Here is a 26659-nt window from a genome sequence, read left to right on the forward strand (position 1 = left end):
TTCAAACATCTAAGTATTGTAAAGAGTGTCTTGTGAAAAGTTCTGTGCTGCTTAAAATTAGTCTTCCACCCCAGTTAACATAAAATAGTTGGAGAATCACAATGTTGTGGAAAATAGAACATTTCTGATGCTGGCAAGTGAGAACGCCTGTTGGGGAGTATCTGGGTCAGGTTTCTGACCACTGGGCGTTGGTTATGGACAGACGGCCCACCTGTGCCTGTGCTCCGGAGACGGGCTGCAGGGCCTCTGCCCGGGCTGTGCTGTGGGGTGAGGACCCCAGTGTCCTGGACCCGTGTCCGTGCCCAGGAGATGGGGTGGTGGAATACGCTCTCAGGAGTTTGGTGCCTCCACAGTGATCACTCGCCCAGACCTTTAGGAAAAGGGCGGGAGTTAGACCACCCCCGGCCTGCCCGGGGAGGGTGCTGACGCCTGCGACGCTCTGACCACCGGCGGGACGCGTCTGTGTCTTGTCTCCCTCCAGCTCGTTATGGAGTTCTGTGGGGCCGGATCCATCACGGACCTGGTGAAGAACACCAAGGGCAACACGCTAAAGGAAGACTGGATAGCCTACATCTCCAGGGAGATCCTGCGGGTAAGCCGCCCCCGCTCCGCTTTCTCTGCATTTGCTGCTTGCGCTCAGTCGTGTCCGTTCAGTCGCTCAGTCGTGTCCGACTCTTGGCGACCCCATGGACCGTAGCACGCCAGGCTTCCCTGTCCTTCACCAGCTCCCAGAGCTTGTTCAAGCTCATGTTCATCGGGTCGGCGATGCCATCCGACCACCTCACCCTCTGTCATCCCCCTTCTCCTGCTGCCCCCAATCCTCCCGGCATCAGTTGCCACTGCACAGATTATTCTTTGCACAACAACCAAGGATTCTGTGTAGCCAGTTGGCTTCGACAGTTGAAGCCACATCACGATGTTGACTCTGGCCTGTATCTAAAGAAACCAGACTTTTAAATAGTTGTGTGTGTGTTTTTTTTTAAATGTAATTTATTTCCCTGAATTCATCCTGCAGTTATTCAAAAGAAAATCAGAGTGCAGAGGAGGAGAAATAATCTCTTAGCTCGTGTTGTTTATGGAAATTCTGTGTCTGAGCTTGTAAATCAGTATTAATGGTGCTAAATGCTGGCTTTCAGAGTCATCTTCTAGGCTTTGGCATTAACAGAATCTGCTGCAGTATTTACGAGGGAAAGTTCTTGTGTTTAATGTTATTTACAGCCAGTTGGAAAGCTGGTTTATGGAGCTACCAAATGATTTTAGCAGCTTCTGAGTGATTCTTTTCAGTAGTGGAGCCATTGTGACAGCGCAGTGTGTCTGAAAATAATGTATTTGAAAACTGCTTGTGAGTTGCCCCCAGGCTTCTTCTCTTTGGTCAACTGTCACAGTTTTCTCTCTACTTTACCTGTAAATAAATCACACACTTAAATGACTTGGTTGGATTTCATTTGCACACCACATTTTGGAAAGTAAAGACTATGGAATTGAATTGGAATCTAATTGTAAAAAAACCCTGTTACTTTATTTTTTATGTATAGGTAAATTTATGTTTAAGCTTCACAGAGGACTGCAGGTTTTTAAAAATGCTGTCTAGAATTCATGGCGACAGTTTGAATTTCTTTTTATTTTGTTTACAGAGCTCTTGAAAATAGATAATTCTCTTAAGACAACTAGTTGGATAGGGAGAGGTGGGAGACCTGTCTTTGTATCATCACATTCACGTTTCACTATAAAAGCGTGAGAACTCTTCTGTGGTTACTAAAGGAACCTTAACGTGTGAGACTACGCCCCCCGCCTCCCGCCGCTGTGGGGGCCTTCAGTGAGTGGGCCCCTGCAGTGTCCTGAGAGCACAGTTGTTGTTGCTTAGTCACTCGGTTGGGTCTGACTCTTTGTGACTCCATGGATTGTAGCCCGACAGGCTCCTCTGTCCATGGGATTCTCCAGGCAAGTATATTGGAGTGGGTTACCATTTCCTTCTCCAGGGGATCTTCCTAACCCAGAGATCAAATCCGCCTCTCCTGCTTTGGCAGGTGGATTCTTTACCACTGAGCCATCTGTGAAGCCCCATGATAACAATAAAACCCCACTAAAATGTTAAACACGAAAAATCAAGTAAACTGCATTCTCATATTGCCGTATCTTAGACTGGATAGGTCAGTTGTGCCTTGGGAGGCAGCTGCACATTAGGTTCTCTGGCAGAAGTCGGGACAAGTAGAGTTGTGAGAATGCTGCCTTTTTGTCTTTCTGACCATATTTGGATGCAAACTGCATTTTTGTTCTCCCACCACCTCTCATCAGAGGCATGCTCTGGGCTTCATTCCAGATACGAGGTCATCAAAAAGTGCTGTGTGCCCATTAGGGCTTACTTCCTTGGGAGAAAAAGAAAGATGCTTGATTGGCACATGAAGCTCTGTGGATGGCACAACGGTTGTACCCGTGGGATAGAGGTGGGGTCAGTCAGTAGTTCACAGCTTGTGGCTCTTTGGTGGGAAAACCAGGCTGGGTTCAAGGGCCAGACCTTGAAGCCCACTCTCACCCTTGCCTTTCCCCTGGAGTGCACGCGGTTCACATCCCCCCCCAGGCCCACCCGCTGCACAGTGGGCGTGCGGCGTGGGAAAACAACCGTCCCGTACACAAATAGCACACACTGCAGGAGAGACGCTGCAGATGGTCCCTGAACACGCGCCTTCGGGAAAAGCTAGAGACTGGTAGTGCTACCCTCAGCCTGGCCCTGGCCCCTCGGGACTGGGGGTGCGTCTCTGTATGGTGTCACTGGTGATACCTTGCTGGACACGCGCTGAAGTTGAATTCTGTGCACACTTTACTTTTCAGTATTTGATTGTTTGCCTGCTCCGGGTCTTAGGTGTGGCACGTGGACTTAGTTACCCCGCAGTGTGTGGGCATGTTAGCTCCCCAACCAGGGATAGAACCTGCGTCCCCTGCATTGGAAGGTGGGTTCTTAACCACTGGACCACCAGGGAAGAACCAGAGAATGGTTTTTTTTTTTTCTTTCTTTCTTTCCTTTAATCTTTTGGCCACACTAAGTGATATGTGGGATATTGGTCCCCTGACCAGGGATCCATTCCATGTCTCCTACATTGGAAGCTGAATTCTTAACCCCCAAACCATGGAATATTATAAGGGGTGCATTCTGGACTGTTCACTGGCAGCATCAGACAAGTAAATCTCTCTGTGTCTTGCCTGTAGGGCCTGGCCCATCTCCACATCCATCACGTGATCCACCGCGACATCAAGGGCCAGAATGTGCTGCTGACCGAGAACGCAGAGGTGAAGCTGGGTAAGTGTGATCTGATGCCCGCCGGGGTGCATCAGATCTGGTGAAGCTGGGTAAGTGTGATCTGATGCCCGCCGGGGTGCATCAGATCTGTTGGCATCACTCCCGTTTCCCCTTCCGTCCTGTTGGAGAAGTGGGAGCCAGGCTTGCCTCTTAGCGTGGCTCCAGGCCCACTTCATCCATGCCCCAGACTCCCCCAGGCTTGCCTCTTAGCGTGGCTCCAGGCCCACTTCATCCATGCCCCAGACTCCCCCAGCAGTCCCTCTGGTGGTCCCTGTGGTAAACTCGGGACCTGTGGGTACAGGCCCCTGGGGAAACCCCCAGGCTGGTCGGGCGTCTTGGCCCTATGGTGACTTGGCTCTGGAGGGGCGCTCCTTACCCGTGTTGCTGGAGGGTCACGCATCCACGCCGTGCTGGTGTGTGGTTTACTCTGAAGACCCTGTTCCGCTCCGTGTCTGCGTCCTGTTGTGTACTGGTTTGCTCACTGTGGTCCCCTTTCCTTCCTTCCTCTGGCCGCAGTGGACTTCGGGGTGAGCGCCCAGCTGGACAGGACCGTGGGGAGGAGGAACACGTTCATAGGCACCCCGTACTGGATGGCCCCTGAGGTCATTGCCTGTGACGAGAACCCCGACGCCACCTACGATTACAGGGTAAGGTGTCGCCAGCCCTGCCTTGTGGGCTCTGCCGGTCCTGGGCACGGGTTCTGCCCCCACGTCCCCCTCCCTGCTCCAGTGAGGACTGCATGGACTCCTGCTGTAGGGCACATCTGCCAGGACAGTATTTTGAGGCTTTGTGTGTGTGTGTGGTCCATTTCTGCATCAGCTCTGTTCTAAGTCAGGTGCTGCTTTCAAGGTGGGAGGGGTCACTCTCAGGCTCAGAAATTTTTTTGTCCCAAGTCAGTTCAGTGCTTCTGCTGTGTTTACTGTTCTTTTTAATTTGAAGAGTATCAGGTATTTATTATTTCAGAAATACTGTCAGATTACATAGCAAGCACCTTGTGAAATTTCAGTCTTGCTAAAGAGCTGTGCACCTTTGCTTTGGTCACAAATGTGTTTAAACTCTGAGAGTGACATCTAGAGACGTGTATCAATAATGCAGTTCTTGGTCCTGATGAAAAGTCTTGTTTGATCATCAGACTCTGGCTGAGAGTTGGATCATAGGTACAGCAAGTGGTTCTAATTAATGATCATTATTATCATTATTGCATAACTTTTTACAAAGCTGTACAATACAAGGCAGATTGTATAGCTTTTCCATCACCCTCTTCATGAGTTGACTGAACTTTATGAGCTGATCATTTATTTACTTGGAAGGTGTTCTTCCAGATGTGTTTGTGCTCGTAATTTCTTGGCAAACTTCCTTTTGGTTCGTACCCCCAAGAATGCATTTATGTGGTTTGTGTGAGTGCCCAGTGGTGGCGAGTACCAGGCCTCACAGTGAGGATGGTGCCCTAACGTCTGCTTTGTTCTGCAGAGTGACCTCTGGTCCTGTGGCATCACTGCCATTGAGATGGCTGAAGGCGCTCCCCGTAAGTAGCCTGCCTTCCTTGTTAGCCCAGTTCTATGCAACGTAAACCTGGTCTCGTGGCTTCAGAAACAGTGGCTTCATGAATGGAGTTGTTCCTGGTGGGGCATTCAGATGAAGGAATCATAAATACAGTGGAGTTTTAGATGTGAAAGGAGTTCTTGGCACACATCAGTCCTTCTGAAGGTCTCCCTGAGGTTCATGGGCCGCATTACCTTTTAAGTTGTAATTAGATGTATGACCTGGATTTGTTCTGACATCAGATAATGACAGCCCACTCCAGTATTTTTGCCTGGAGAATCCCATGGACAGAGGAGCCTGGTGGACTCAGTCCATGGGGTTGCAAAAGTTGGACAGGACTAAGCATGCACACAGACACAGTAATAGGTGATAATTTTTCTTTTTACAGTTTGAACTTAGTATTCAGTGAAACTGGTCCTAACACAGGAAATTTCCATTTTACTTATGTTTTAACTTTAAAAATAGAGGCACAACCTTTCACCCATGGAATTTACTTATTTTTATTGGTATTACCTGTGAAATTTTGCTTCTGCTTTGGATTAAATCAGTGACAACTTCGTGAAATTGATTTTTAATGAGGAATAGAGTAGAATCGAAGAAGGCGATGGCACCCCACTCCAATACTCTTGCCTGGAAAATCCCATGGACGGAGGAGCCTGGTAGGCTGCAGTCTGGGGTTGCGAAGACTCAGACACGACTGAGCGACTTCACTTTCACTTTTCACTGTCATGCATTGGAGAAGGAAATGGCAACCCACTCCAGTGTTCTTGCCTGGAGAATCCCAGGGATGGGGGAGCCTGGTGGGCTGCTGTCTGTGGGGTTGCACAGAGTCAGACACGACTGAAGTGACTTAGCAGCAGAGTAGAATTGCAGAGAGCAAAGGAAAAAAAGAAACCCATTCTTTTCTGCTGGTCCCCCTTGAATATATAACATTTGGTACATAGCTGCTGACTAAATACTTGTTGAATGAATGATCCCAGGTTGCCCCCAGCTAGGGATTGGGTGCGCTGCAGAAGTGGCCGTCTCTGCTGATCACCCTGTGCTCCACCGTGTCCCCTGAGGGGCTGAGATGGGGCAGGACTGCCCCATGCTTTGTCCGGTTCCCTTTTGCAGCGGGAACAGCACCCTCCTTTCTTTGGCCCTATCTCCCAGCTGTCTTGTAAGGTGCTTGTGAAGGTAAATAAACACACAGAAATACCTATTGTGACATACTTGTGTGTCCAAGTGCACCTCTCACGCCTTCACTGGGCCAGTGATCAGAGGGTAAACAGTCATCGAACGAAATTAAACAATCCCATCACTCCCCGATTTCAGGAACACTCACTCGTAAGCAGTGAACATGCCTGCTAGTGCTCCTGAGTTCAGGCATTGTGTGAAGGCCTTTACAGATGCATCTCATTTAATCCTCATGACAGTCCTATGAAAATAAAAATATTTTTGTTGTCGTCCAATAGCTGACTTAAGCTGTTAACTCCTTTAGGACTTTGAATCAGTATTTACCTTTGATTTATGAGCGCCTTCCAGTGTCTGTTCGAAATGGTCTATTCTCGTTGCTCCGGTCCTCCTCGTGTTTTGCTGTGCTTCAGTGAGGGGTTCGGGGTATGTTCTCAGCTGCATAACTAGATGTGCAGGCTGCTTGACATGAAGCAAGTCAGTCATACAGCAGGCAGAGTGTGTGATGCCCTGAATGGGTCCCAGAAACGGAGACCGAGTGACTGAGTGTGTAACTGACACGCCTCTCCTCTCCCCAGCTCTCTGCGACATGCATCCCATGAGAGCCCTGTTTCTCATCCCCCGGAATCCTCCTCCCCGGCTGAAGTCCAAAAAATGGTAAGATGCATGTGCTTTGTTGTTGTCATTCTGTTGCTTTAAAAAAAAAGTGTTCCTTTTTAGTTTGACTTCAGGACAGAATCCTGGCCATTCTGACTGCCAAAGAACACAGGAGTCAGTGTTACAAAGTGCATTGCTTTAGTTTTTAATGTTTTTTTTTTCCTCTTGATCCATTGTCCGTGAATGGTAAAAATAGCACCAAGTGACTCTATGAAACACCAACACAATATTTTAAAAAAGGTTCAGTTTTAATATTTAAATATACCTCTCAGTGTAATGGGCTTCCCTGGTGGCTCAGACAGTAAAGAATCTGCCTGCAGTGTAGGAGACCCGGGTTCCATCCCTGGGTCAGGAAGATCCCCTGGAGAGGGGAATGGCAACCCACTCCACTATTCTCGTCTGGAGAATTCCCTGGACGGAGGAGCGGGCTGTAGTGCATGGGGTCGCAAGGAGCTGGACATGGCTGAGTGGCCAACACTTGGACTTCAGCAGCTGTTAGGTCTGCTCTTCTCGGGGGCGTGTCCTCTGGTGTCCTGGAGCATCGGTCCCCAACCTTTTGGGCACCAGGGATTGGCTTCATGGAAGACAGTTTTTCCACTGACTGGGGTTGGGGGGAAGGTTTTGGGGTGATTACTCAGGATGCGAGCTCCTCTGAGAATCTCACGCTGTGGCTGATCTGCTGGGAGGCGGAGCTCGGGTGGTAGAGTGATGAGGAGCGGCAGGGGAGGCTTCATCCCCCGCGCGCCGCTCACCTCTTGCTGTGTGGCTGGTTCCTAATGGGCTGTGGACTGGTATGGGTCTGGGGGTTGGGGTGCCCTGTTCCAGAGTCCCTCTAGTCCACTGGTGTAGACACACACATGTATTTTCACCCTCGTTGCTCCTCTGTTCCCCTCTGTCTTCCCGTCTTCCCCTTTTCATCTGCTGGCGAGATTTCCTTTTCCCTTCATCCTTTCTTTCACCACATTCAGCTCCAGGGAACCGAGGTGGTCTGGTTCCACTTACCAGTTCTTGGAGAGGTTCTTTAAGGCAACGACTGAGCCCCAGTTGGTCTCCTGTATTAAAACATGACAAGCATATGCGCCCATGGGTGGCCAGCCCTGGAAAACCACGTGTGAACAGTAGGTGTCACTAGGGAGTCAGCTGTGGGGCTGGGTGACACTTTATCCGGCTCACGCTAAACTGAACAACACTCATTTTCTCTTTGCCTTTTCTCAGATTTTACTGAAGGGAGTTCATGCGCCATCTTCAGAGTATTTTCACAGTTTGTAAGTCAGTTGGTTATTCTGTCCATGACTTGCAGGCGTGGATCAACCGCTGTGTGTACAGCATGGTGGAATAGAGAGACATGTGTAGGTACCAGTGGAGTCCCCCGTGCTCTTTCACCAGACTGCCTCAAGCTAAGCTGGATCAGACGCATTCTCAGCAGTTCACATCACTGCCTCAGCTTCCCTGGGCGTTCCGAAGGGTCGAGAGGGTCACAAACGTGAAGGCCTTTTTCCTTTATGGATGCAGTCTTCCTGTCCACAGGTTGTGAATTTCCACGACCACTTTGGCAGAAGTGGCCTTTGGAAAATGATCAGCGAATTCTCAGCAGAAGCTGACAGTTGTGTTTAAAGACTATATCGTAGCTGATCGTTTCTCTGATGTTAATCTGTACATGGCCCGTGAGAAGCCCTTTGGAATTCTTTACCTTAGGGCTCCATCCTCAAACTCTCCAGTGTGAAGGTCTGAGGAGTGACCCAGGCATTTGTATTTTTAATAAACTCCCCAAATGATCCTCCTGGGCCCCGGGGTTTGGGAATCCATGTGCCGTAGCGTTCCTCTACCGCTGTGTAGAATCCCGTGTGCTCCTCCTTAACCACAGAGCAAGGCCACAGCTTCTTCAAGTGACTGAGGGCCCTTCTTTGCCTTGACCCTGACCTAGTTCGTTTAACTCTTTTTCCACTTTTCATTGCAGCATCAGAAAGCAATTCACTGTCCCACTTGGACTCTGCTGCCTTGTCACTCTGGAATGGTGGCTTTTCTTGGGAAGGTTAAATATCCTCCTTTTTCTTGATATTGGACCCACTCCACTGTCTCAGTTCTTTTTTCTTCCTCACAATTTGATTATACATCCGCTATTGAATATACATACACTGTTTCCTATATGTATGTCTTACAGAGCCCAGCATAAACAAATGTAAATTGTTGACACATAAATATTTGTTGGATTGAACAAGAATAATAAGTTCTGAGTACAAATAGAAGACAGTAGAACTGATTCTCTCTTTTCCAGTTTTTTTTTTAATATTTAATTTTATATTGGAGTACGGTTGATTTACAATTATCATGTTAGTTTCAAGTGTACAACAAAGTGATTCAGTTATTCATATACATATACCTAGATAGCATATTGAAAAGCAGAGACATTACTTTGCCAACAAAGGTCCGTCTAGTCAAGGCTTTGATTTTTCCAGTGGTCATGTATGGATGTGAGAGTTGGACTGTGAAGAAAGCTGAGCGCCGAAGAATTGATGCTTTTGAACTGTGGTGTTAGAGAAGACTCTTGAGAATCCCTTGGCCTGCAAGGAGATCCAACCAGTCTATCCTAAAGGAGATCAGTCCTGGATGTTCTTTGGAAGGAATGATGCTAAAGCTGAAACTCCAGTCCTTTGGCCACCTCATGCAAAGAGTTGACTCATTGGAAAAGACTCTGATGCTGGGAGGGCTTGGGGGCAGGAGGAGAAGGGGACAACAGAGGATGAGATGGCTGGATGGCATCACTGACTCGATGGACGTGAGTTTGAGTAAACTCCGGAAGATGGTGATGGACAGGGAGGCCTGGCATGCTGCGATTCATGTGGTCGCAGAGTCGGACACGACTGTGCGACTGAACCGAACTGAACTGATACTTGCCTTTTCAAATACGTTTCCCATTTAGGTTATTACAGAGTGTTACACAAAGTTTCCCTGTGGTATACAGTAGGTTCTTGTCGTTATCTGTTTTATTCATTTATTTTTTAAAACGTTTTATTTTATATTGGAGTGTAGCCAGTTAATGTTGTGATAGTTTCAGGTAGACAGAAAGAACTCTTAAGGCATGAAGTAACTGGAAAGGACTGAACTCATTCTCTCAATCACATTTTTAAAGACTGAATAACTCAATTCATTCAACAAAAATTTATTGCATACCTATTGTAGTTGACATGCTCAGAGCTGGGCCTTGCTGAGAAATGGGAAAGCGGGAACCAGTCCTGACCTGTACGGTTATAAACCAGGAGAGACAGAGACATAAATGTGAAGTGTGCAGTGTGTGACATGCAGAGAGCCCTAAATGAAGGGCTCCTAGCTTAGGGCGTGTGTGGTGCAGTGTTGCCAGGAAAGGTTTATGGACAGGAAGCTGTCTGAGCCGAGTCTCCAATAACAGGGTGGCTGAGAGTGTCTCCGCTGAGGCCGCGGAGGGGTCACCATAAGACAGAAATGGAGAAATGAGCAAAAATAAAGTGTCTGGTAGGGTAGATGTTGGCAACAGGGTCACTGCCCTTCTCAGCACTGTTACTTCTGCCTTTGTCCATTAAGTGTAGGACTTCCCTGGTGGCTCAGTGGTAAAGAATCTGCCTGCCAATGCACGAGACACGGTTTGATTCCTGGGTTGGGAAGATCCCCTGGAGGAGGGAATGGCAGCCCACTCCAGTATTCTTGCCTGGGAAATCCCGTGGCCAGAGGAGCCTCGTGGGCTACAGTCCATGGGGTTGCAAGAACCGGACATGACTTAATTGCTAAACAGTGACATTAAGGGTAGAGAGCTGATGCATAACTCAGCCTAAAACTGATGGACATGTTACCCTAACAAGATCCAGAGCCTCAAATCACTTACTTGGGTCCGTCTCTCACTCTGTGTCTGTCCTTGTCTGTAAGGATCCACCATCTCTCTTCTGTCACCTTCAAGTTAGCGAAGACCTTCCTGCACTCGCTTTCCTCTTCCCCTGATTCCGCGATCAACAAGCACCATTAACTCCACTGCCCCTGCGGCTCCCCGTGTGCAGCGTGACTCCTAAACTGTGTTTATGGGATGCTCTGGCCCCCAGGGTCCCTGCTTCGTTCCTGTTTTATCCTTGTGCATTGCAGCATTGCTCATAGTGAATCCTGAAGCCCCGCCTCATGTACCAGCTTGTAAGTTACTGATACTTTGGAGCTTTTCTCTTCATAGTAGAAATCTGATGATCTTTTTTTTACTTTCTCTTTTAGGTCCAAGAAGTTTTTTAGTTTTATAGAAGGATGCCTGGTGAAGAATTACATGCAGCGGCCCTCCACCGAGCAGCTTCTGAAGCATCCTTTCATTAGGGATCAGCCGAACGAAAGGCAGGTTAGAATCCAGCTTAAGGACCATATAGACCGGACCAGGAAGAAGAGAGGAGAGAAAGGTATGAAGTCTGGTTTTATTCTCATCTTAAATATTCTTTTAGTTTTTTTGCCAGTCAGAGTAGGTTATTCCTTTCCTGCTCGAGTTTGGGCTCATCTGGCCGGGGCTTGAGTGTCTAGACCAGGTTGGTCTAGGGGCCACCCTGGCTCCGGCAGTGGTTACCCCGGCTAGCGGGGCCCTGCGGCCGGTCAGTACGTGATGCTGCCACCTCAGGTCACATCTGGACGGCGGTGCTTCTTACTGCGCCGGGGGGTCTTGCGCTCTGTGTGGGCCATGCAGAGCTCGGCATGTGGGCGGCAGGTGTCCCCATTGGTCTGTTTCACACTTCTCTCCTGCTCAGGGGTTTCCAGAGCCTTATGCTGCTGTGGGGGCTGTGACAAGCCTGTGCTTTTGTCTCCTTTTGCTGTTCTATTTCATCAGTTTTTCCCTGGTCCCACCTTTATACTTATTAGCTTCTTTATTTTAGTTGAAGTATAGTTGATTTACAGTGTTGCGTTCGTTTCTGATGTAAAGTGATTCAGTCATATATATATATATATATATATATATATATATATCCTTTTGCATATACTTTTCCATTATGGTTTGCTGCAGGATATTGACTATAGTGCCCTGTGCCGTTTAGTAGGCCCTTGCTGTTTACTTTACGTATAGTAGTGTGTATCTGGCGGCTTCTCAGGTGGTGCTGGTGGTAGAGAAGCTGCCAGCCAATGCAGGTAGATGTGAGAGACTCAGATTCAATCCCTGGGTTGGGAAGATCCCCTGGAGGAGGAGGGCATGGCAACCCACTCCAGTATTCTTGCCGGGAGAAGCCCATGGACAGAGGAGGCTGGTGGGCTACGGTCCATACGGTTGCAAACAGTCAGACACAGCTGAAGCGACTTAGCACCCGCTGTGTAGTGGTACCTGCTAATCCCAAACTCTTAATTTATCCTGTCCCTCTCTTTCCCCCTTGGTAACCATCAGTTTGTTTTCTGTGTGTGTGATTCTGTTTCTCTTCTGCATGTAAATCAGTTGATTTGTATCATTTTTTTAGATTTCACAAATATGTGATATCATATGGTATTTGTCTTGCTCTGCCTGATTTACTTCACCTTTATAATTTTAGGGAACATGTGATTTTGGTTTTTTGCTCTGAGTACCTACTTTTTCTCCATCCAGCAGACTTTTGTCTGCTCTTGTCTAAGATGATCCCTAAATGCTAAAAATTACTGAATATATTCTTTTATTGCCTTAGTTTAGGCAATTAAATCTCTCTCTCTTTTTTGTTTTGACATCAGAATGGACTTTGTGAATTTGTTGATGTTCATGGTCCGTTTTTCTTTCATGTCTCAGCTTCTGTAGCCCCTCTCCCAGCCCTGCGCCCCCTGAACCAAGCATCCCACAAGGGACTGTCACGAGTATAAGGGAATCAGCTCTTCTGCTGGCCCAGGGCCTGAGCACCCATCACAGTGGGACTCACCGTCAAGGTCCTCCTCTCCGCGAGTTCCCCACACACGTCACTGTTTTCTCCAAGAATATGTGGTTTATACTCAGTAGTGATGCCTTCGGAGGTGCTTGCCCTACATGCAGCGTCGCCCTTTGTGAATGACCCGCTCATCCTGTCCTTTTCTTTACAGATGAAACAGAGTATGAGTACAGTGGGAGTGAGGAAGAGGAGGAGGAGGCGCCTGAGCAGGAGGGGGAGCCCAGGTAAGGACAGCGCGCTGTGTCCCTGCTGGGGTTAGGGCTGCCGGAGACACCCTGGTCGTGTGAAGGAGTCATCGGTTTCTCTGAAAATGCCTTAATATCTTCCCTCCTTCCGTTCTTTCAAAGACTCTTGTAAAACACTGTCCCCGCTCTGGAACTCCCTGCTGATTCTTTGCTGGGACTGTGCTGCTTCCTCTCCTCATGGTTTGGAAGTGGGCAGCTGTGTTTGGGTAGACTGGGGCAGGGCAGCTTGCCCACGGCCGTTCTCACTCCAGGAGGTGTGGGTGGAAAACGTCTTGTAGCTTGTGACTCAGTCCTGCCCAAACTGAATTGTCCCGCTCACGGGCCACTTAGGGCCTCCACTGAAAACGCTACAGTCTTCCCCAATGCATGTCTGTTGGTTAGTTGGTTGGTTTTCCTCTTCCCACCTGTGTGGTCACCAGCATTCACTGCCTTTATGAGGATGCTTTCTGGGCTGATCCATTCTGTAGTCTGTTTGGGCCCTCTCTGGCTCCCCAAGACACAGGGAAGCAGAAGGTGGAAGATTTGGTAGCAGGAACCTCATAGTGACTCGTTAATCAAGGAAGAGAGGATTTAAAAGCTTTAATAATGGTCTTGTCTGCCTGATGTCCAATGTAGCCGACTAGCTGGACACAAGGAGGGCCGGGAGTGTGGTTGAGAGACCACGTATGCAGAGAATGGACGTTTGAAGAGAGCATATCAAGACAGAAGAGAATTTGGGAAAAACTCCATCATATCTTTTTGTAATTACATGAAAGATTTTAATCCATTTGAGGCAAAGTTTTAGAGCATTGTGAACTGATTGCACAAGCAGTATAATTGTTTGGAGTTAGGGACGTGATATAATGGAAGAAGCAGTTGAGGAAGATTTCTTTGCCATGTGATTCTGGGGGTTTGAGAGTGGAGAAGTGACTCTCCCCCGGGAGACCAGCTGGGAGGGATGTGGTTCAATTTCCCTGTGCAGTGGTGCATCCTTGGGACCCCTTGGGCTGGGAAGTAGAGAGAGCGAGGGGGCGTAGAGAGAGCAAGAGGGTTACATGGCAGGGAGCAGGGGACCAGATGAGAAGGTGAGGACCTGTACGTGCTGACGGTAACTCTGTTGTGACTACCTGTCTGGCCCGAAATGTGATGATGCTGTTCCTGGTGGGAAGTCAGGTGGTCACAGAGGGTCTAACAACGGGTGGAAGATGGTGGCTTCAGCTTTCCACTGCACAGTTTGAGTGGACGTGAGAATCTTACCTAGATACCTCCTGTCAAATCAGATACCCAGGACAGAGTTTTATGGTATTTATGACCATATGAAAGAAAGATGAAAGGTGATGCTATTGAACTGTGCGTGCTAAGTCACTTCAGTCGTGTCCGACTCTTTGTGAACCCATGGAGGCCTGCCAGCCTCCTCTGTCCGTGCGATTTTCCAGGCAAGGATACTGGAGTGGGTGGCCATTCCCTTCTCCAGAGCCTACCTAGAGATGTCCTATCTCTCTTAAAACTCAGGACTGAGTTTTAAGGTATTGATGATGCAGATGAAAGAAGAGGTGATGCTATTTAACTGTAGGCTTTACTTATCCCCGTGGGTTTGTCTGCCGGGTCTCGGGGCGGATGTAGATGTGGACGTGGACTGGCTCGCGCCCCTGAAAGCCCCTCACCTGCTTCCTCCCGCAGCTCCATCGTCAACGTGCCGGGGGAGTCGACGCTGCGCCGGGACTTCCTGCGGCTCCAGCAGGAGAACAAGGAGCGCTCTGAGGCCCTGAGGAGGCAGCAGCTCCTGCAGGAGCAGCAGCTCCGCGAGCAGGAGGAGTATAAACGGCAGCTGCTGGCGGAGAGGCAGAAGCGGATCGAGCAGCAGAAGGAGCAGAGGCGGCGGCTGGAAGAGGTAGAAGAGGACAGTGTTCCAGCCGGGTCCCGCTGTCTAGTCCCAGGGGCATCCCGGAGTTCTGAGGGCCGTTCTCCATGGTTCTCACCTAGGCTTGGCCACTCCGGGCGCACTGATTCCCTCCGGCAGGACTGTACACGCCCAGAGGCCCCAGGAATGTTTTTCTCCCTTGTATGGTTTTTAGGGACCTGCCCCGCCCCGTTACTCATCCTCTCTGTGCAGGTCGTGGGTGGCATCACCCTGGGTCAGCGGAGGCCGTGTCCACTGCGGTCAGAGTCGCCTGGCTCAGCCTTGACCTCGTTTCACTTTCACTCTGGGCCCCGGGGTCCAAGTTGGTGTGTCATAAATATTTCCCTAGAACTTTTAGACCTTTCCACCGGGAAAACATTTGTTTTCTACAAATGCCTTCACTTGACATACATTTAAGGGGGAAGGATAAAGAAAAAAACAAATGCTGTTTTGTCATCTGGCGGTTGTGTGGGGTTAGTCCTTGTGGGGGACACTTTTTGTACCACCGGCTCCTTTAACTCACTGAGACTGTCAGCACTGGTAATGTGATTACTAGGCCTTCTTCCTTTGTACTTCTCAGAGACACTGTTCCCTATATTTCACTTGAGGCTCAAAAGACCCTTTTTCTTTTTTAATCTAATTTTAATTTAATTTTTAATTTGTTTCCCTGACTGCCATTTACTGTATGCTTCACAGCTTCAGATTTCTCACTTACAGTAGTTTATTTCCATTTACTTGATCTTATTGTTTCACCTTTATCCTTGATACCAGAAAAAGAACCCCAAAGGACAGTCAGCCAGTTGATACTGTACAGTGGAGTTTAATAACAGTACATGGTGGGTTTTTTTTTCCCCCAAAGTTTTTTTTTTTGTGTGTGTGGATCATTAAAAAAATTTTTTTATTGAATTTGTTATGGTATTGCTTCTGTTACATTCTCTTTTTTTTGGCCAAGAGGCATGTGGGATCTTTGTACCCTGACCGAAGATCGAACTTAAACCCCTGCATTGGAAGGCAAAGTCTTAACCACTGGATCGCCAGGGAAGTCCCACCACACATGCCTTTTCCCAGGTTACTTAAGGGGGTGCATTTGGTGGAGAAAATCTCTGCTTTGTTCTGTGTGTTATCTGGTAGCTCAGTAGTGAAGAATCCACCTGCCAGTGCAGGAGACGTAAGAGACGTGGCTTTGGTCCCCTGGGTTGGGAAGATCCCCTGGAGGAGGAGATGGCAGTCCGCTCCAGTATTCTTGCCTGGGAAATCCCATGGACAGAGGAGCCTGGCGGGCTACAGTCCACGGGGTCGCAAACGAGTTGGACGTGACTCAGCGACCGAGCCTGCATGCACACGGCTTCTGTTAAAGTCACTAAGCCAGTGGAGTATCTGTGAATGGACCCCACTATTATCAGCACCGATCTAGTTAGAAAAGTTAGACTTTTGAGATGAAAGCATTGCTCTTAAGTGTCGATCTGGAAAGAGAACTTCAGCATAATTAAAGCATAGTTGGAAAAGTACATATTTACTCAGGCATGCTTGGAAAAATTTAAGAAGGAAATGTCTTCATAATTTGAGAGCTTTGGAAATCACTTTGCATGCAGGTTTTCAATTTGTTAGATTTTGTTTTTAAAGGAAGAGTGATTTAAGAAAATAAGAGTGACATCAGTTTGAAAATACTTCAAAGGGTTTTCATTATGTTTATCATCCTTAATGGAGTAACCTGAGCAGGCATGCTTCTTAGACTCTCTTGGTTCTGTTGTTTGAAATCACAGGCATAAGGTTAATCCAGGGTGGACTGACGTTGCTGAGGTGGTGTCTGATGGTGTGTATGTTTAATTTTGGCCATTTTCTTTTAAAGTTCTATTGTAAGAGTCTAGCTTTTCACCTTAGTGATCTCTTAAGGTATTTGTTTACTAAGGGCCTTCTTTAACCTTTGATTACCCCCCCACCCCCGCACACACGCCCCCCAATTAAGGGCCTGTTCTGACTGTAGTGGTTTGTACGGTTGGAGTTTAAATGTTGGCTCTCTATCCAGTTTACAGCTTCAAGTACTAGCACATGATGTGGAAGAGGAATTGGTGACTGCACTGTTCTTTGCCGCGGCCATCAGCCTCCCGGCCAGGACTTGTTTAGTGAGTTAGTCAGGGAAATGTACCATGTGCCACATTATCCTGTGGATTTCTAAGAAGTGTGTGGCTTATCTTACCTATAAGACTTGGATGAGAGGGGCTGTGTCTGATTCATTTTGTGTTCCCACGATGCTTCGTGAGTATTTCTCAAATGGAGGAGTCAGCATTGGTAGTTCGGGTGTAAGTGTTCTGGAAACTCGCACCCGTTCTTCATTGAACTTTCAGGCTTGAGATCTCTTGAGTTGAGTTCCAGAGCCACCTTTGTTGTTGTTTAGATGCTCAGCTGTGTGCAGCTCTTTGCAACCCCGTGGACTGTAGCCCGCCAGGCTCCTCTATCCATAGAATTCTCCAGGCAAGAGGACTAGAGCCGGTTGCCATTTCCTTCTGCAGGGGATCTTCCCAACCCAGGGATCCAACCTGCAACTCCTGCATTGGCAGGCAGATTCCTTATTGTTGAGCCACCAGGGAAGCCCTCTAGCCACCTTAAAGGACCTGGCAGAACATCCTTAGCTGTGAAGGATGTGTTACTTTTTCTCTGAAACTTTCCCTTGTCTTCTCTGGAGACAGGAATTTGAACCCTGAGGCTGGTGTGAGGTGGACCCTTGACCTTGTCTGGACTCAGAGGCTGTGTGGTGGGCAGGGTGTGCAAGCGCCCAGCCCTGCTGCTGCTGCAGCCTGTCTGACTGACTTGGAGGGGAATTGTTACATATCCACAAGCCTTCCTCTGTTGTGGTTCTTGAGCTATGCTAGAGACTTTCTGTCACTAAGTTGCATCTGGCTCTTGGGGACCCCATAGACTGCAGCACTGCCAGTGCTGGAGAGTGATTAAATTAGCTTTAGTGAAATAAAAGGGAAAGCTCAGTTCCTCCCAATTTAGGTGCTGGGTAGCAGCCTGGGGCCAGTGGCCGCTGTGCTGAGATAGGGTACCTCCCCATCCCAGGGGCGCTGCAGGCCAGCGTTCTGCACGTTTGTAGGAGGAGTTGATCTGTACTCCACGTGCTGGCCCTGCTTTACTGACAGATGCATGTCTTGGGCCGGATGAGAAGTGGCCAGATGTGCACCAAGGGTCACACTGGTACTCAGAGGTTGGCCGAATGGTCTGTGTTAGGAAAGGCTGTGAGAGCAAGTCTGCTGCCTCAGTAGCACCTGTAATAGCAGGTAGGGTGCTGTCTGGTTAACGGTGGGAGTCAAATGTGGTCCTCGACCTGGAGCCTGCCACCCTGTCAGCATTGGACGTGTGACTTATGTTTTCTGGACCTGTTTCCTCTGTGGAGTAGGAGTGAAGGGCTTCCTGGGTTTGTCCTGAGAATTGTAGTAGGTAAGGGGACATGGAAGGAAGATTGTCAGATACTCAGCACCGTGCAGAACAGAGTGAGCTTGAGCTACGGTGGCTTTTATATTCACGATAATAATCATGACATCTCTTAATTTTGTTGATGTCACTTCCTCTTTCTCCAATGTATGCTTCTTTTTTCCCTCTTTTAAGTATTTCTCTCCTTTTTTTTTTTTTTTTGCCCTATTTCTGTTCTCCTGTATTCATTTCTCTACTTTTCCTTCTGACTTAAGAGCCTTGGGTAACCTTGTCAGTGATACTCAGGGGTACAGAATTTGTCATTCCCGCATTGCTGTGGTTCAGTGAAGAACAAGGAATAACTGATATCAAAATGAAACCCAGCTCTAACCTGTGGTTATGAGGATGCTGGTGTGTGTGGGCACGGGACGGCGTGGAAATAGTTGGCTGGTGGAGGCGGGGTGCCCTAGCTCCCACTCTTGCATCTCGCTGTAAGCAGACAGCACGCCGTCCTGGGCACTGTGGCCCGGCAGTCTGCTGACGATGCGAGTCCCCCAGCTCCCGCTCTCGCATCTCCCTGTAAGCAGACAGCACGCTGTCCTGGGCACCATGACCAGGCAGTCTGCTGACGACGCGCCATCTTGACTTTTGCAGCAACAGAGGAGAGAGCGGGAAGCCAGAAGGCAGCAGGAACGTGAGCAGCGGAGGCGGGAACAGGAGGAGAAGAGGCGGCTGGAGGAGCTGGAGAGACGACGGAAGGAGGAGGAGGAGCGGAGGCGGGCGGAGGAGGAGAAGAGGAGAGTGGAGAGGGAGCAGGTCAGTCCTCGGGGGTGTTCTGGCTGGGACTTCGGGACTTGTCGCTTGGCAGAGTTGGGGGATTGGGGGCAGAAAGCATGCATAATGCACACGCGTACATGCACACACGCACACATGCACACACACAGAAGTTTAGGACTTTAGAGGTTTGAGAATGCACAAACAGTTGGAACCATTCACTTTAGTAAATTGAATCTCTTGTCTTTACCAACAGGTACATAAATCATTGCACTTTAGACACATCCCTCAAAACCAGCAGGGTGGTCTCCACTAGTATGATGACTGAAAGATTGCTAAATGTGTCCTCTCAGGTTTGGCTTAAATGCTTTGAACCTCAAATATCTGGATAATAAAAAGTGAAATTCAAAACCAACCATGAGACATTTCCTATGAGAAATGTTTGAAGGATCCAATGACTAACTGATTATTTTACGATATATTTGCACTTATTAATAATTCAGTGTGTACATATGTAACATTAGAACATTAGCCAAACAAATGCCATCGTGTTTTAGTGATATTTATAGCATGTTAATGTCTGATTCAGTTGTCTTTGGGAATCTGATTCCTGAACCACCTCTGCCAACAGAAACTCTGCGTTCTGTTGCCTGTGTTGTCTGTGTGAATCCTGTCATTGCCTCCCTGGCTTGCGTGCCATTGAGTCCATCAGTCTTTGTTACAAGCTTTGAATAAAGGAAAAAGGATATGAATGGAGACCAATTTAAATGATACCTGAAATTCATGCTTAAAATGCTTATAAACAATGGTATTATCATCCAAATTTGATTATTCAGCTACTGTCCTTGAGACTCATCCTTTGTCTTGGGTTTTCCTAGTGTTGGATCTACGTAACATTTTTTTGTTGCTGTTGGAATTCAAGTTATTTTATCTCTTTCTTTACTGACTTTGTTGGCCAGCTGACTGTGGTGTGTTTAGGTTTCCTATTCTGACTTCTACTTGGGGACTACAAAGAAGAGAAAATAGACGCTTGAAAAAATTAAGTCACCGAGGGATAATTGTTGAAACTTGATTGGGAGAGGAGGGTGTGACTCCAGTACTCACCTTCATTGTTCTAATAGAGTCACTGACTTTCATGTATAGCACATGTTCATCACCTCCTCTTTTATAAAAATAGCATGAAAGGTCAGTTTTCTTCCAAAATATTCCCCGTGTCAGCTTGCTGTAGAAACGCATCATTTCTGTGTGAACGTCGGTGTTTGTATACATGTGTCCTTGTCCAATTGTCCCTGTGACGTGAAGGCAAAAAAACAGCGATGTCCTGACTGGAGCTTGAGGCTGTGATTCAGTTCTGTTTGGTTTGAAGAAGTGGGGAGCCGGGAGTCAGGGTCCTCTCAGTCATGAGGGGCGGGGGGTGCAGTGGTGGGCACACGCCCCAGGGCAGGTCTTGGCCATCCTGAGGGTGTGGTGCAGGGGAGCTTCCGTGTCCAGGACTGGAGCCTGGATTAGAATCCAGGGGCCTTTGCCCACTGGCCTGTGGATACACTTTACCCAGATTGAGTTTTGGTTTGTAAAGAAAAACTTTCTGAGGAAATGATGCCATGATTTCTGCTCTCTAGTGTTCTCTCCACCTGTTCAGCCTAGCTATATGGCTGCTTTTAAGGCATACAATCCGTGGTAGACACTGTAAAGAAATAATCTGAATAATCTGAATTTCAAAATAAAGTCTCTCCTCCCAGACCCCTCAGTCTACTCCTTTATTAGAGTAGTGAGCTTTTCCCCTGTTGAAAGGGAGCATTTTATTTGTAAAATCTTTGTGCTTTTTGAAGTAATTTCATGTCTGTTTCATATATGAACCTCATAAAAAGTCCTGAGAGTTGGGAGAGAATATTCTTGGTGCTCATTTCCCTAAAGAGAAGACTGAGAAAGTGGGTGATTGAGGCCTTGTTGGAGACTCGTCTGATTGTTGGTAGGTCAAGGTCTCCTGATTTCCCATCCCTTCAAGTACGCAGCCAGCTCCACAGTTGGGATTTTCCTCTTTACATCATGTATTTTGGATGTGTTTACCTGGTTATTTTTGTTTGTGTTGTTATAGAGGTTTATCATTCTCTTCCCATTGAAAAGAAGTCACCCCTTCCCATAGACACACACAGACACACACAAGTCAGCTTACCCCATAGACACACACGTACACAAGTCAGCTTACCCCATAGGCACACACACACACACACACACACACGTCAGCTTACCCCATAGACACACACACCCATCACTGTTCATCTGGGAGAAGCCTCCTGTGTCTGGTGTTCCCATGCCAGGACTTTCAGAATGTACTCGTTGTCTTTGTGTGTTAGAGAAAAGAACAAAGCATGGTCGTTTAATATTAAACAGTTTTTGGTTTGGGGTTTTAAAAATTAGCAATTCATGCTTGTTATAAATAATAGTTATCAGACATATATTAACATGAACACTCTGGTCTCCTCATTAGACTCTCGGGTGCTCAGGGCTTACCTTCTGAAGAGGAACAGCCTGGGCCTTTCAGAGCTTCCGTTTGTGTACAGCAGCCGCGTGCAAACAGAAAAACTCAGCCATGCCTTTGTGGTTGTCATTGGCGTGCATGTCGTTATTTATGAGACTCTCTAGGTCTCGGAGGCCAATTCAAAGTTCCTGGGGGGGATAGCCTTAGCAGCGGGATTTTTCAGCCATTTGTGACTAAATGAGTCACCCCCAGACGGTGGGGGCAGACAGCTGTGGGCCCCGCACGCAGGGAGTCTTGACGCTTCCCTCGGGGATCCGCTGATTGTGGGTGCTCTCTGTGTGACAGGAGTATATCCGACGGCAGCTGGAAGAGGAACAGCGTCACCTGGAACTGCTTCAGCAGCAGCTGCTCCAGGAGCAGGCCATGCTACTGGTAACGCCCCGCGCGGCCCCACCCCGCAGCTAGGGCATCCCGAGCTGGGCAGGGCCCTGCCGACCCTCTGGGCCCCTGTGGCCAGTGCCACAGGGCTGGCCAGCTCTCACTGACACGTCCTCTGGGCTCCCACTGCTGTTGGGCACACCTAGAGGTGGCTTTTCATCCCTTCTTTCCCGTTGCTGAGTTCCCTGTTCTCATTCAGTAGATAGACAAGGTTTTGCACAGCACACCTGGCATTTGGTGAACAAGCTAGGATGCTGAGAGTGGAAGGTTCAAGGCTCATGCCTTAGGGACTTTTACCTAGACTCTTGCAAGTGTCTTTTGAAGCCACCGAAGCCAGCATCTCCGGGGGAGGGGTTTCTCTCTACCTGTCCAGTGACCTTATGCGTAGTGGCACGTGGTCAGATTTTCCTGCAGGTAATCCGCCATTCTGCATCCTGGCTGATTTGCTTTGTCATGAAGCCAGCGTCAGCGCACGCTGTCCTGGGGAGAAGTGGAACCAGGGTGAGGCGGCCGCCCCAGGGCCCTGGACTGAGTGTCCCCTCTCCCCCCAAGGAGTGCCGCTGGCGGGAGCTGGAGGAGCACCGGCAGGCAGAGCGGCTCCAGAGGCAGCTGCAGCAAGAACAAGCCTATCTCCTGTCTCTACAGCACGACCCCCGGAGGCCACCCCCGCCGCCAGACAGGAGCAAGGCTGGCCTGCATGAGCCCAAGGCCCCGCACGAGCCCGCTGACCGGGCCCGCGAGGTACGGTGGGCGCCCCTCGTCCTGTGCCCTCCCCAGGGGGTGGTGGGTGGTCAGGGGCTGGGAGGGGCCCCTTCTCTGCTTGGTCTTGTCTCGAGAGGACCCAAGCGCCTCTTTGACGGTTCCCAGACCTAGACGGGAAGACAGGAGGTTGTGTGGCAGCATCCTTCTGTCCCTGTACACGGGGGGACGGTGGCCTGCTCAGCTGTTTTCCCAGAGCTGCTGAGTGAATGAAGCATCCCTGGGCCTGACTCACTGGATTTTCGGTGATAAGGGTTTATTTTCTGAATTGGGGCATGTGGGCTCCCAGGGCCTCTGGCAGGGATGTGACAAAGCAAGACGGTTGCTAGGATATGGGCAGGATGGACTGGGCGGCCCGTAGGGTATGGATGCTGGCCCGTGGGGGGCATCCTCCAACCAGGCCCTCATGTAGCACCTTCTAGGAGCAGATGTCCTGCTTGTTCGGCAATGCCTTGATTTTCGCTGGAATGAAACATGCTAGATTCCTGGTGATATTCAGTGGGTTTAGTTGGTTGCAAGAGATTAATTTCCTTTCTTGGCTTATCTTCACATGCACTCCTAGCATCCAGCTGGTGGGGGGAGGTCTTAAAGGCTGCCTCTCTCAATTTTGATCTTTGTAAAGATTTCTTGAGTCCGCCTCAGATCGCTGTCCTGTGCTGTCTGCCTCTGTCTCTTTTCTTGTGGTTGGAGAAAACAGAAGGCTTCTCCTTAGGGCCTTTCCACTTTCAGGCTGTCTCCAGCGTCTCTGCTTTTTTTTTTTTTCTTTCTCCTACTAACCCTGAGTTCTGTCTCCTGATTCTCTGACGCAGGTGGAAGATAGATTTAGGAAAACTAACCACAGCTCCCCCGAAGCCCAGTCTAAGCAGACGGGCCGAGTATTGGAACCTCCAGTGCCTTCCAGATCAGAGTCTTTTTCGAGTGGCAACTCCGAGTCTGTGCACCCTGCCCTGCAGAGACCCGCCGAGCCACAGGTAGAGTGGCCCGTGGGCTGTGTGGGTCAAGGAGACGCTCACAGAGGCTCGGCGAGCTACCGGCCTGCTCAAACGGCTCAGTTTGGTTTGTTTAGAAAGAGAAGACGTTAGCAGAGTGAGTTAAGACTAAGGAGAACCCGGCCTCAGCGGGTAGGGAAAGCCAAGGTTCTCTTTGTTGTTCTCACTAAGAACATCTAGATTCGGCGATTTCTTCTTTCTGCCTAACTTTTCGTCCTCACTGACTCAGATGTTTGTAAAGCAGTGCCTCCTTACCGAATGCAAAGACTTTTCTGTTTAGGTTATAGAAAGATACTGTTCTAAGTATGCAAAGGGAGACCTTGTCTCAACCTGGGGAGTTCCGTGAGTGGGAGGCCCTGAGATTCTTTTATTTTTAAAAGTTTTTATATAAACATACGTATTTTTGGAGCGGGAAAGGGGAAGGAGACTTTTATCAGACTCTGAAAAGGTTCAACATCCAAAAGAAGTTTACGACCCAAGTGGGTTGGGTGTGGGTTTCCCTGATGTAGGTCAGGGCAGAGGCCACTGGGTCGTCCCTGGCATTCGGCCCTGCCCAGCTTTGGGTGGAGGGGACCTCCATGCTCTCTGGAGGATAAAGCAGACAGCAGAGACGACCCGGGTCGGAGATCTCAGAGATCCTTAAGACGCTGGTCCCCACTCTCCCTGAAGATAGCTGGCCTTCAGGCATTTCGCTCCCTGCAGCCGTGCAGTCCAGAGTACTGGACACTTGAGTCCTTGAGGCTGCGTTTACCTGTCAGCTGCCGTTGGCCTGGGTTGGGGGACGGTGGAGGTAGCAGTGGTGTTCAGACAAACCCAAATGAGGACTGGAGCATACTTTGCCGTAAATACACTTGATTTGAAACAGTTTTACAGGGAAAAGAAGACCTGGGGTGAAGCTCAGTGGGGTCAGTGTTGGGAGGCTGGTGTTTATGAGACGAGCAGTGTCCTGATTCACAGAAACACTGACCCAGAAGCCAGCGGGCAGCTCCAGAAAGTGAGGAGTGGAAACAGAGAGGGTTTTAGAGGAGAGCAGGATGGATGACGGGGGGAGGAGGACGGGGAGAACAGGTTTGCTGAAGGTTAAACGCCCCCTAAATGCAGACTCTTTATGTGGCCACTACCAGTGCAGAGAAAAGGAGCTCCTGCATTGTGCAGACTACTTCTTATACTGATGACTAATTAACAAAGTGCCTGGAAATAGGCTCTATTTTCCCTTTTCTGTCTAAAGTGACTTTTAGCCAAAACCTGCACTTACGAAAACATGATTTGGGAGAAACCTTTTTTCACGTAGGACTTCATTTTAAAACCTATATTTTATTACACTTACAGATGATGCTTTTAGTTACATGCTTTCCCCCTGAAAATCTTAAATATTTTGGAAGTCTGGGATTATACCAATAACAGAACTTACATGACTCTCACCTAGAAATCATGAACTTGGAACTATTTCTGGATCTTACACCTGGCAACGTTGAATCAATCCTGATTGAATATTTCCAGTTCTCATCAAATATGATGATGTAATAGCTAGAATTATACAAATTTTAATACTGGACCATTATTTTAAAACAAAAAGTGTAGTCTTAAGAAAATACAGATTGTTTCAGAGATGGCTTTTCCAGTTTAAAAGTGACCAGATGGTTTCAGTTGCCAAGGCACTGTCTTATTTCTTCCAGTGTCAAGTAGACTGAATACCCCCTCAGCAGTCCATTTAGGGAATTCCACTGCTGACTATTTCTAAAGAAATTGAAGTCCTTTTCTTTTTCTGACTAGTAGAAACACGTGTAAAGTTCTCAGGGGATTGGAGTGTTTTAAGTTGTGGGACAAAAAAGAAGGGAAATGGTTGGTGTATTTGACAATCTGGCTGTTTTTAAGTTAAACTCGTACAATCTATCAAAACACGCAGGGTTGGTCTTTGCACAGTAAGCATGTGACTCTGTTGTTACTTGCCCTGCCAGGCCATGGGAGGATGGGCAGACAGCTGTGCACGCGTGGCGATGTCCATCCTGTGGTCTCCCCACTCTCTGCCTGTCCAGCTGCTTTGACGCAGAAATGCATGCTGCACGTTGTCCATCAGACAAGAACGCTGTTTCTTTTTTTTAATCTTCACATTTACCACTCTCTGTAACGTTTGTCTGGGTACTAAGAGTTTTCCTTATAAATGTACATTTGTTCTTTTCTGCATATTATGCTGCCCAGACCACCTTGTGCGCCACCCCCACCAAAGCATAGCTGTTGTCCGCTTGGCTGACCTAGTCCTGAGTCGCCCCGTTTGGGTCCCCCACTGCCCTGGCGCTCTCTCTGGATTTGATATTTACCAGAAAAGCGTTTTCTGCAGAACGCATTGAATGTGTTGTGTTTTGTTTTCTCGGAAGGTACAGTGGTCCCACCTGGCATCTCTCAAGAACAATGTTTCCCCTGTCTCGAGATCCCATTCCTTCAGTGACCCTTCTCCTCCCAAATTTGCACACCACCATCTTCGCTCTCAGGACCCCTGCCCACCTTCCCGCAGTGAGGTGCTCAGTCAGAGTTCTGACTCTAAGGCGGAGGTGCCCGACCCAGCCCAGAAGGCTTGGTCTAGATCAGACAGTGACGAGGTGCCTCCACGGGTAAGGAGCAGAAAGACAGACGGGTGCTGCTTTTTCCTTATTGCCTTATTTATTTTTTAATTAACTGATCTCAGTGAAGGGTGTGGTGACGTCACCAGAATTAATGGGTGATGAGATGGCAGAGGAACTTCTCACAGTGGGGAGAAAATTCCGTAGTGAGGCAGCCACATTCAGCCCTCAGCCAGTTAGCTCTTCATTGGTGTCTCTCACTCTGTACTGAAACACAAGATGCCAAAATAATTGAATAAGAGTACATCTACAGAGAGTATGCATCTAGAACAGACAGGATCAAAATATATTTTACCAGCTGTCTTATCAAGTTTATACAGAAGCTTTAAATGACTCCGCACTGCTAAGTAATACCAAAACTTTCAGAAAAGATCTCATAAGGGAAAAAACGAACATAAATGTTTCCCAAAACAGACTTTTTTTTTTAAAATTGAGGGATTTTGGGGTTTGTTTGGGTCCCCCCCCCCCAATTTTAACGTTTCTGAAATTTTGGGTTTGGTCATTAATGTTGAAATTCAACAAAAAGTCAC

General features: G+C 48.3%; 1 protein-coding gene across 50 annotated transcripts in view; it reads left to right on the forward strand.

Moving 5' to 3' along the window:
• Positions 1-26659, forward strand: part of MAP4K4 (mitogen-activated protein kinase kinase kinase kinase 4) — a 148725-nt gene that overhangs the window by 95315 nt on the left and 26751 nt on the right. For 7 of the 50 annotated variants that reach the window (XM_061431723.1, XM_061431713.1, XM_061431712.1 and 4 more), the window contains exons 5-16: positions 482-592; positions 3205-3295; positions 3812-3942; positions 4766-4820; positions 6589-6667; positions 10895-11070; positions 12689-12761; positions 14442-14652; positions 18727-18888; positions 21671-21757; positions 22409-22504; positions 25887-26120. In XM_061431723.1, coding sequence (XP_061287707.1) covers positions 482-592; positions 3205-3295; positions 3812-3942; positions 4766-4820; positions 6589-6667; positions 10895-11070; positions 12689-12761; positions 14442-14652; positions 18727-18888; positions 21671-21757; positions 22409-22504; positions 25887-26120 — 1506 coding nt within the window. Of the gene's footprint in view, positions 1-481; positions 593-3204; positions 3296-3811; positions 3943-4765; positions 4821-6588; positions 6668-10894; positions 11071-12688; positions 12762-14441; positions 14653-18726; positions 18889-21670; positions 21758-22315; positions 22505-23331; positions 23494-25886; positions 26121-26659 lie in introns of all 50 variants that reach the window. The other 43 variants (XM_061431710.1, XM_061431711.1, XM_061431742.1 and 40 more) reach the window with 9 other exon arrangements.

This window comes from Bos javanicus, chromosome 11, assembly GCF_032452875.1.
Source record: "Bos javanicus breed banteng chromosome 11, ARS-OSU_banteng_1.0, whole genome shotgun sequence".
NCBI lineage: Eukaryota > Metazoa > Chordata > Mammalia > Artiodactyla > Bovidae > Bos > Bos javanicus.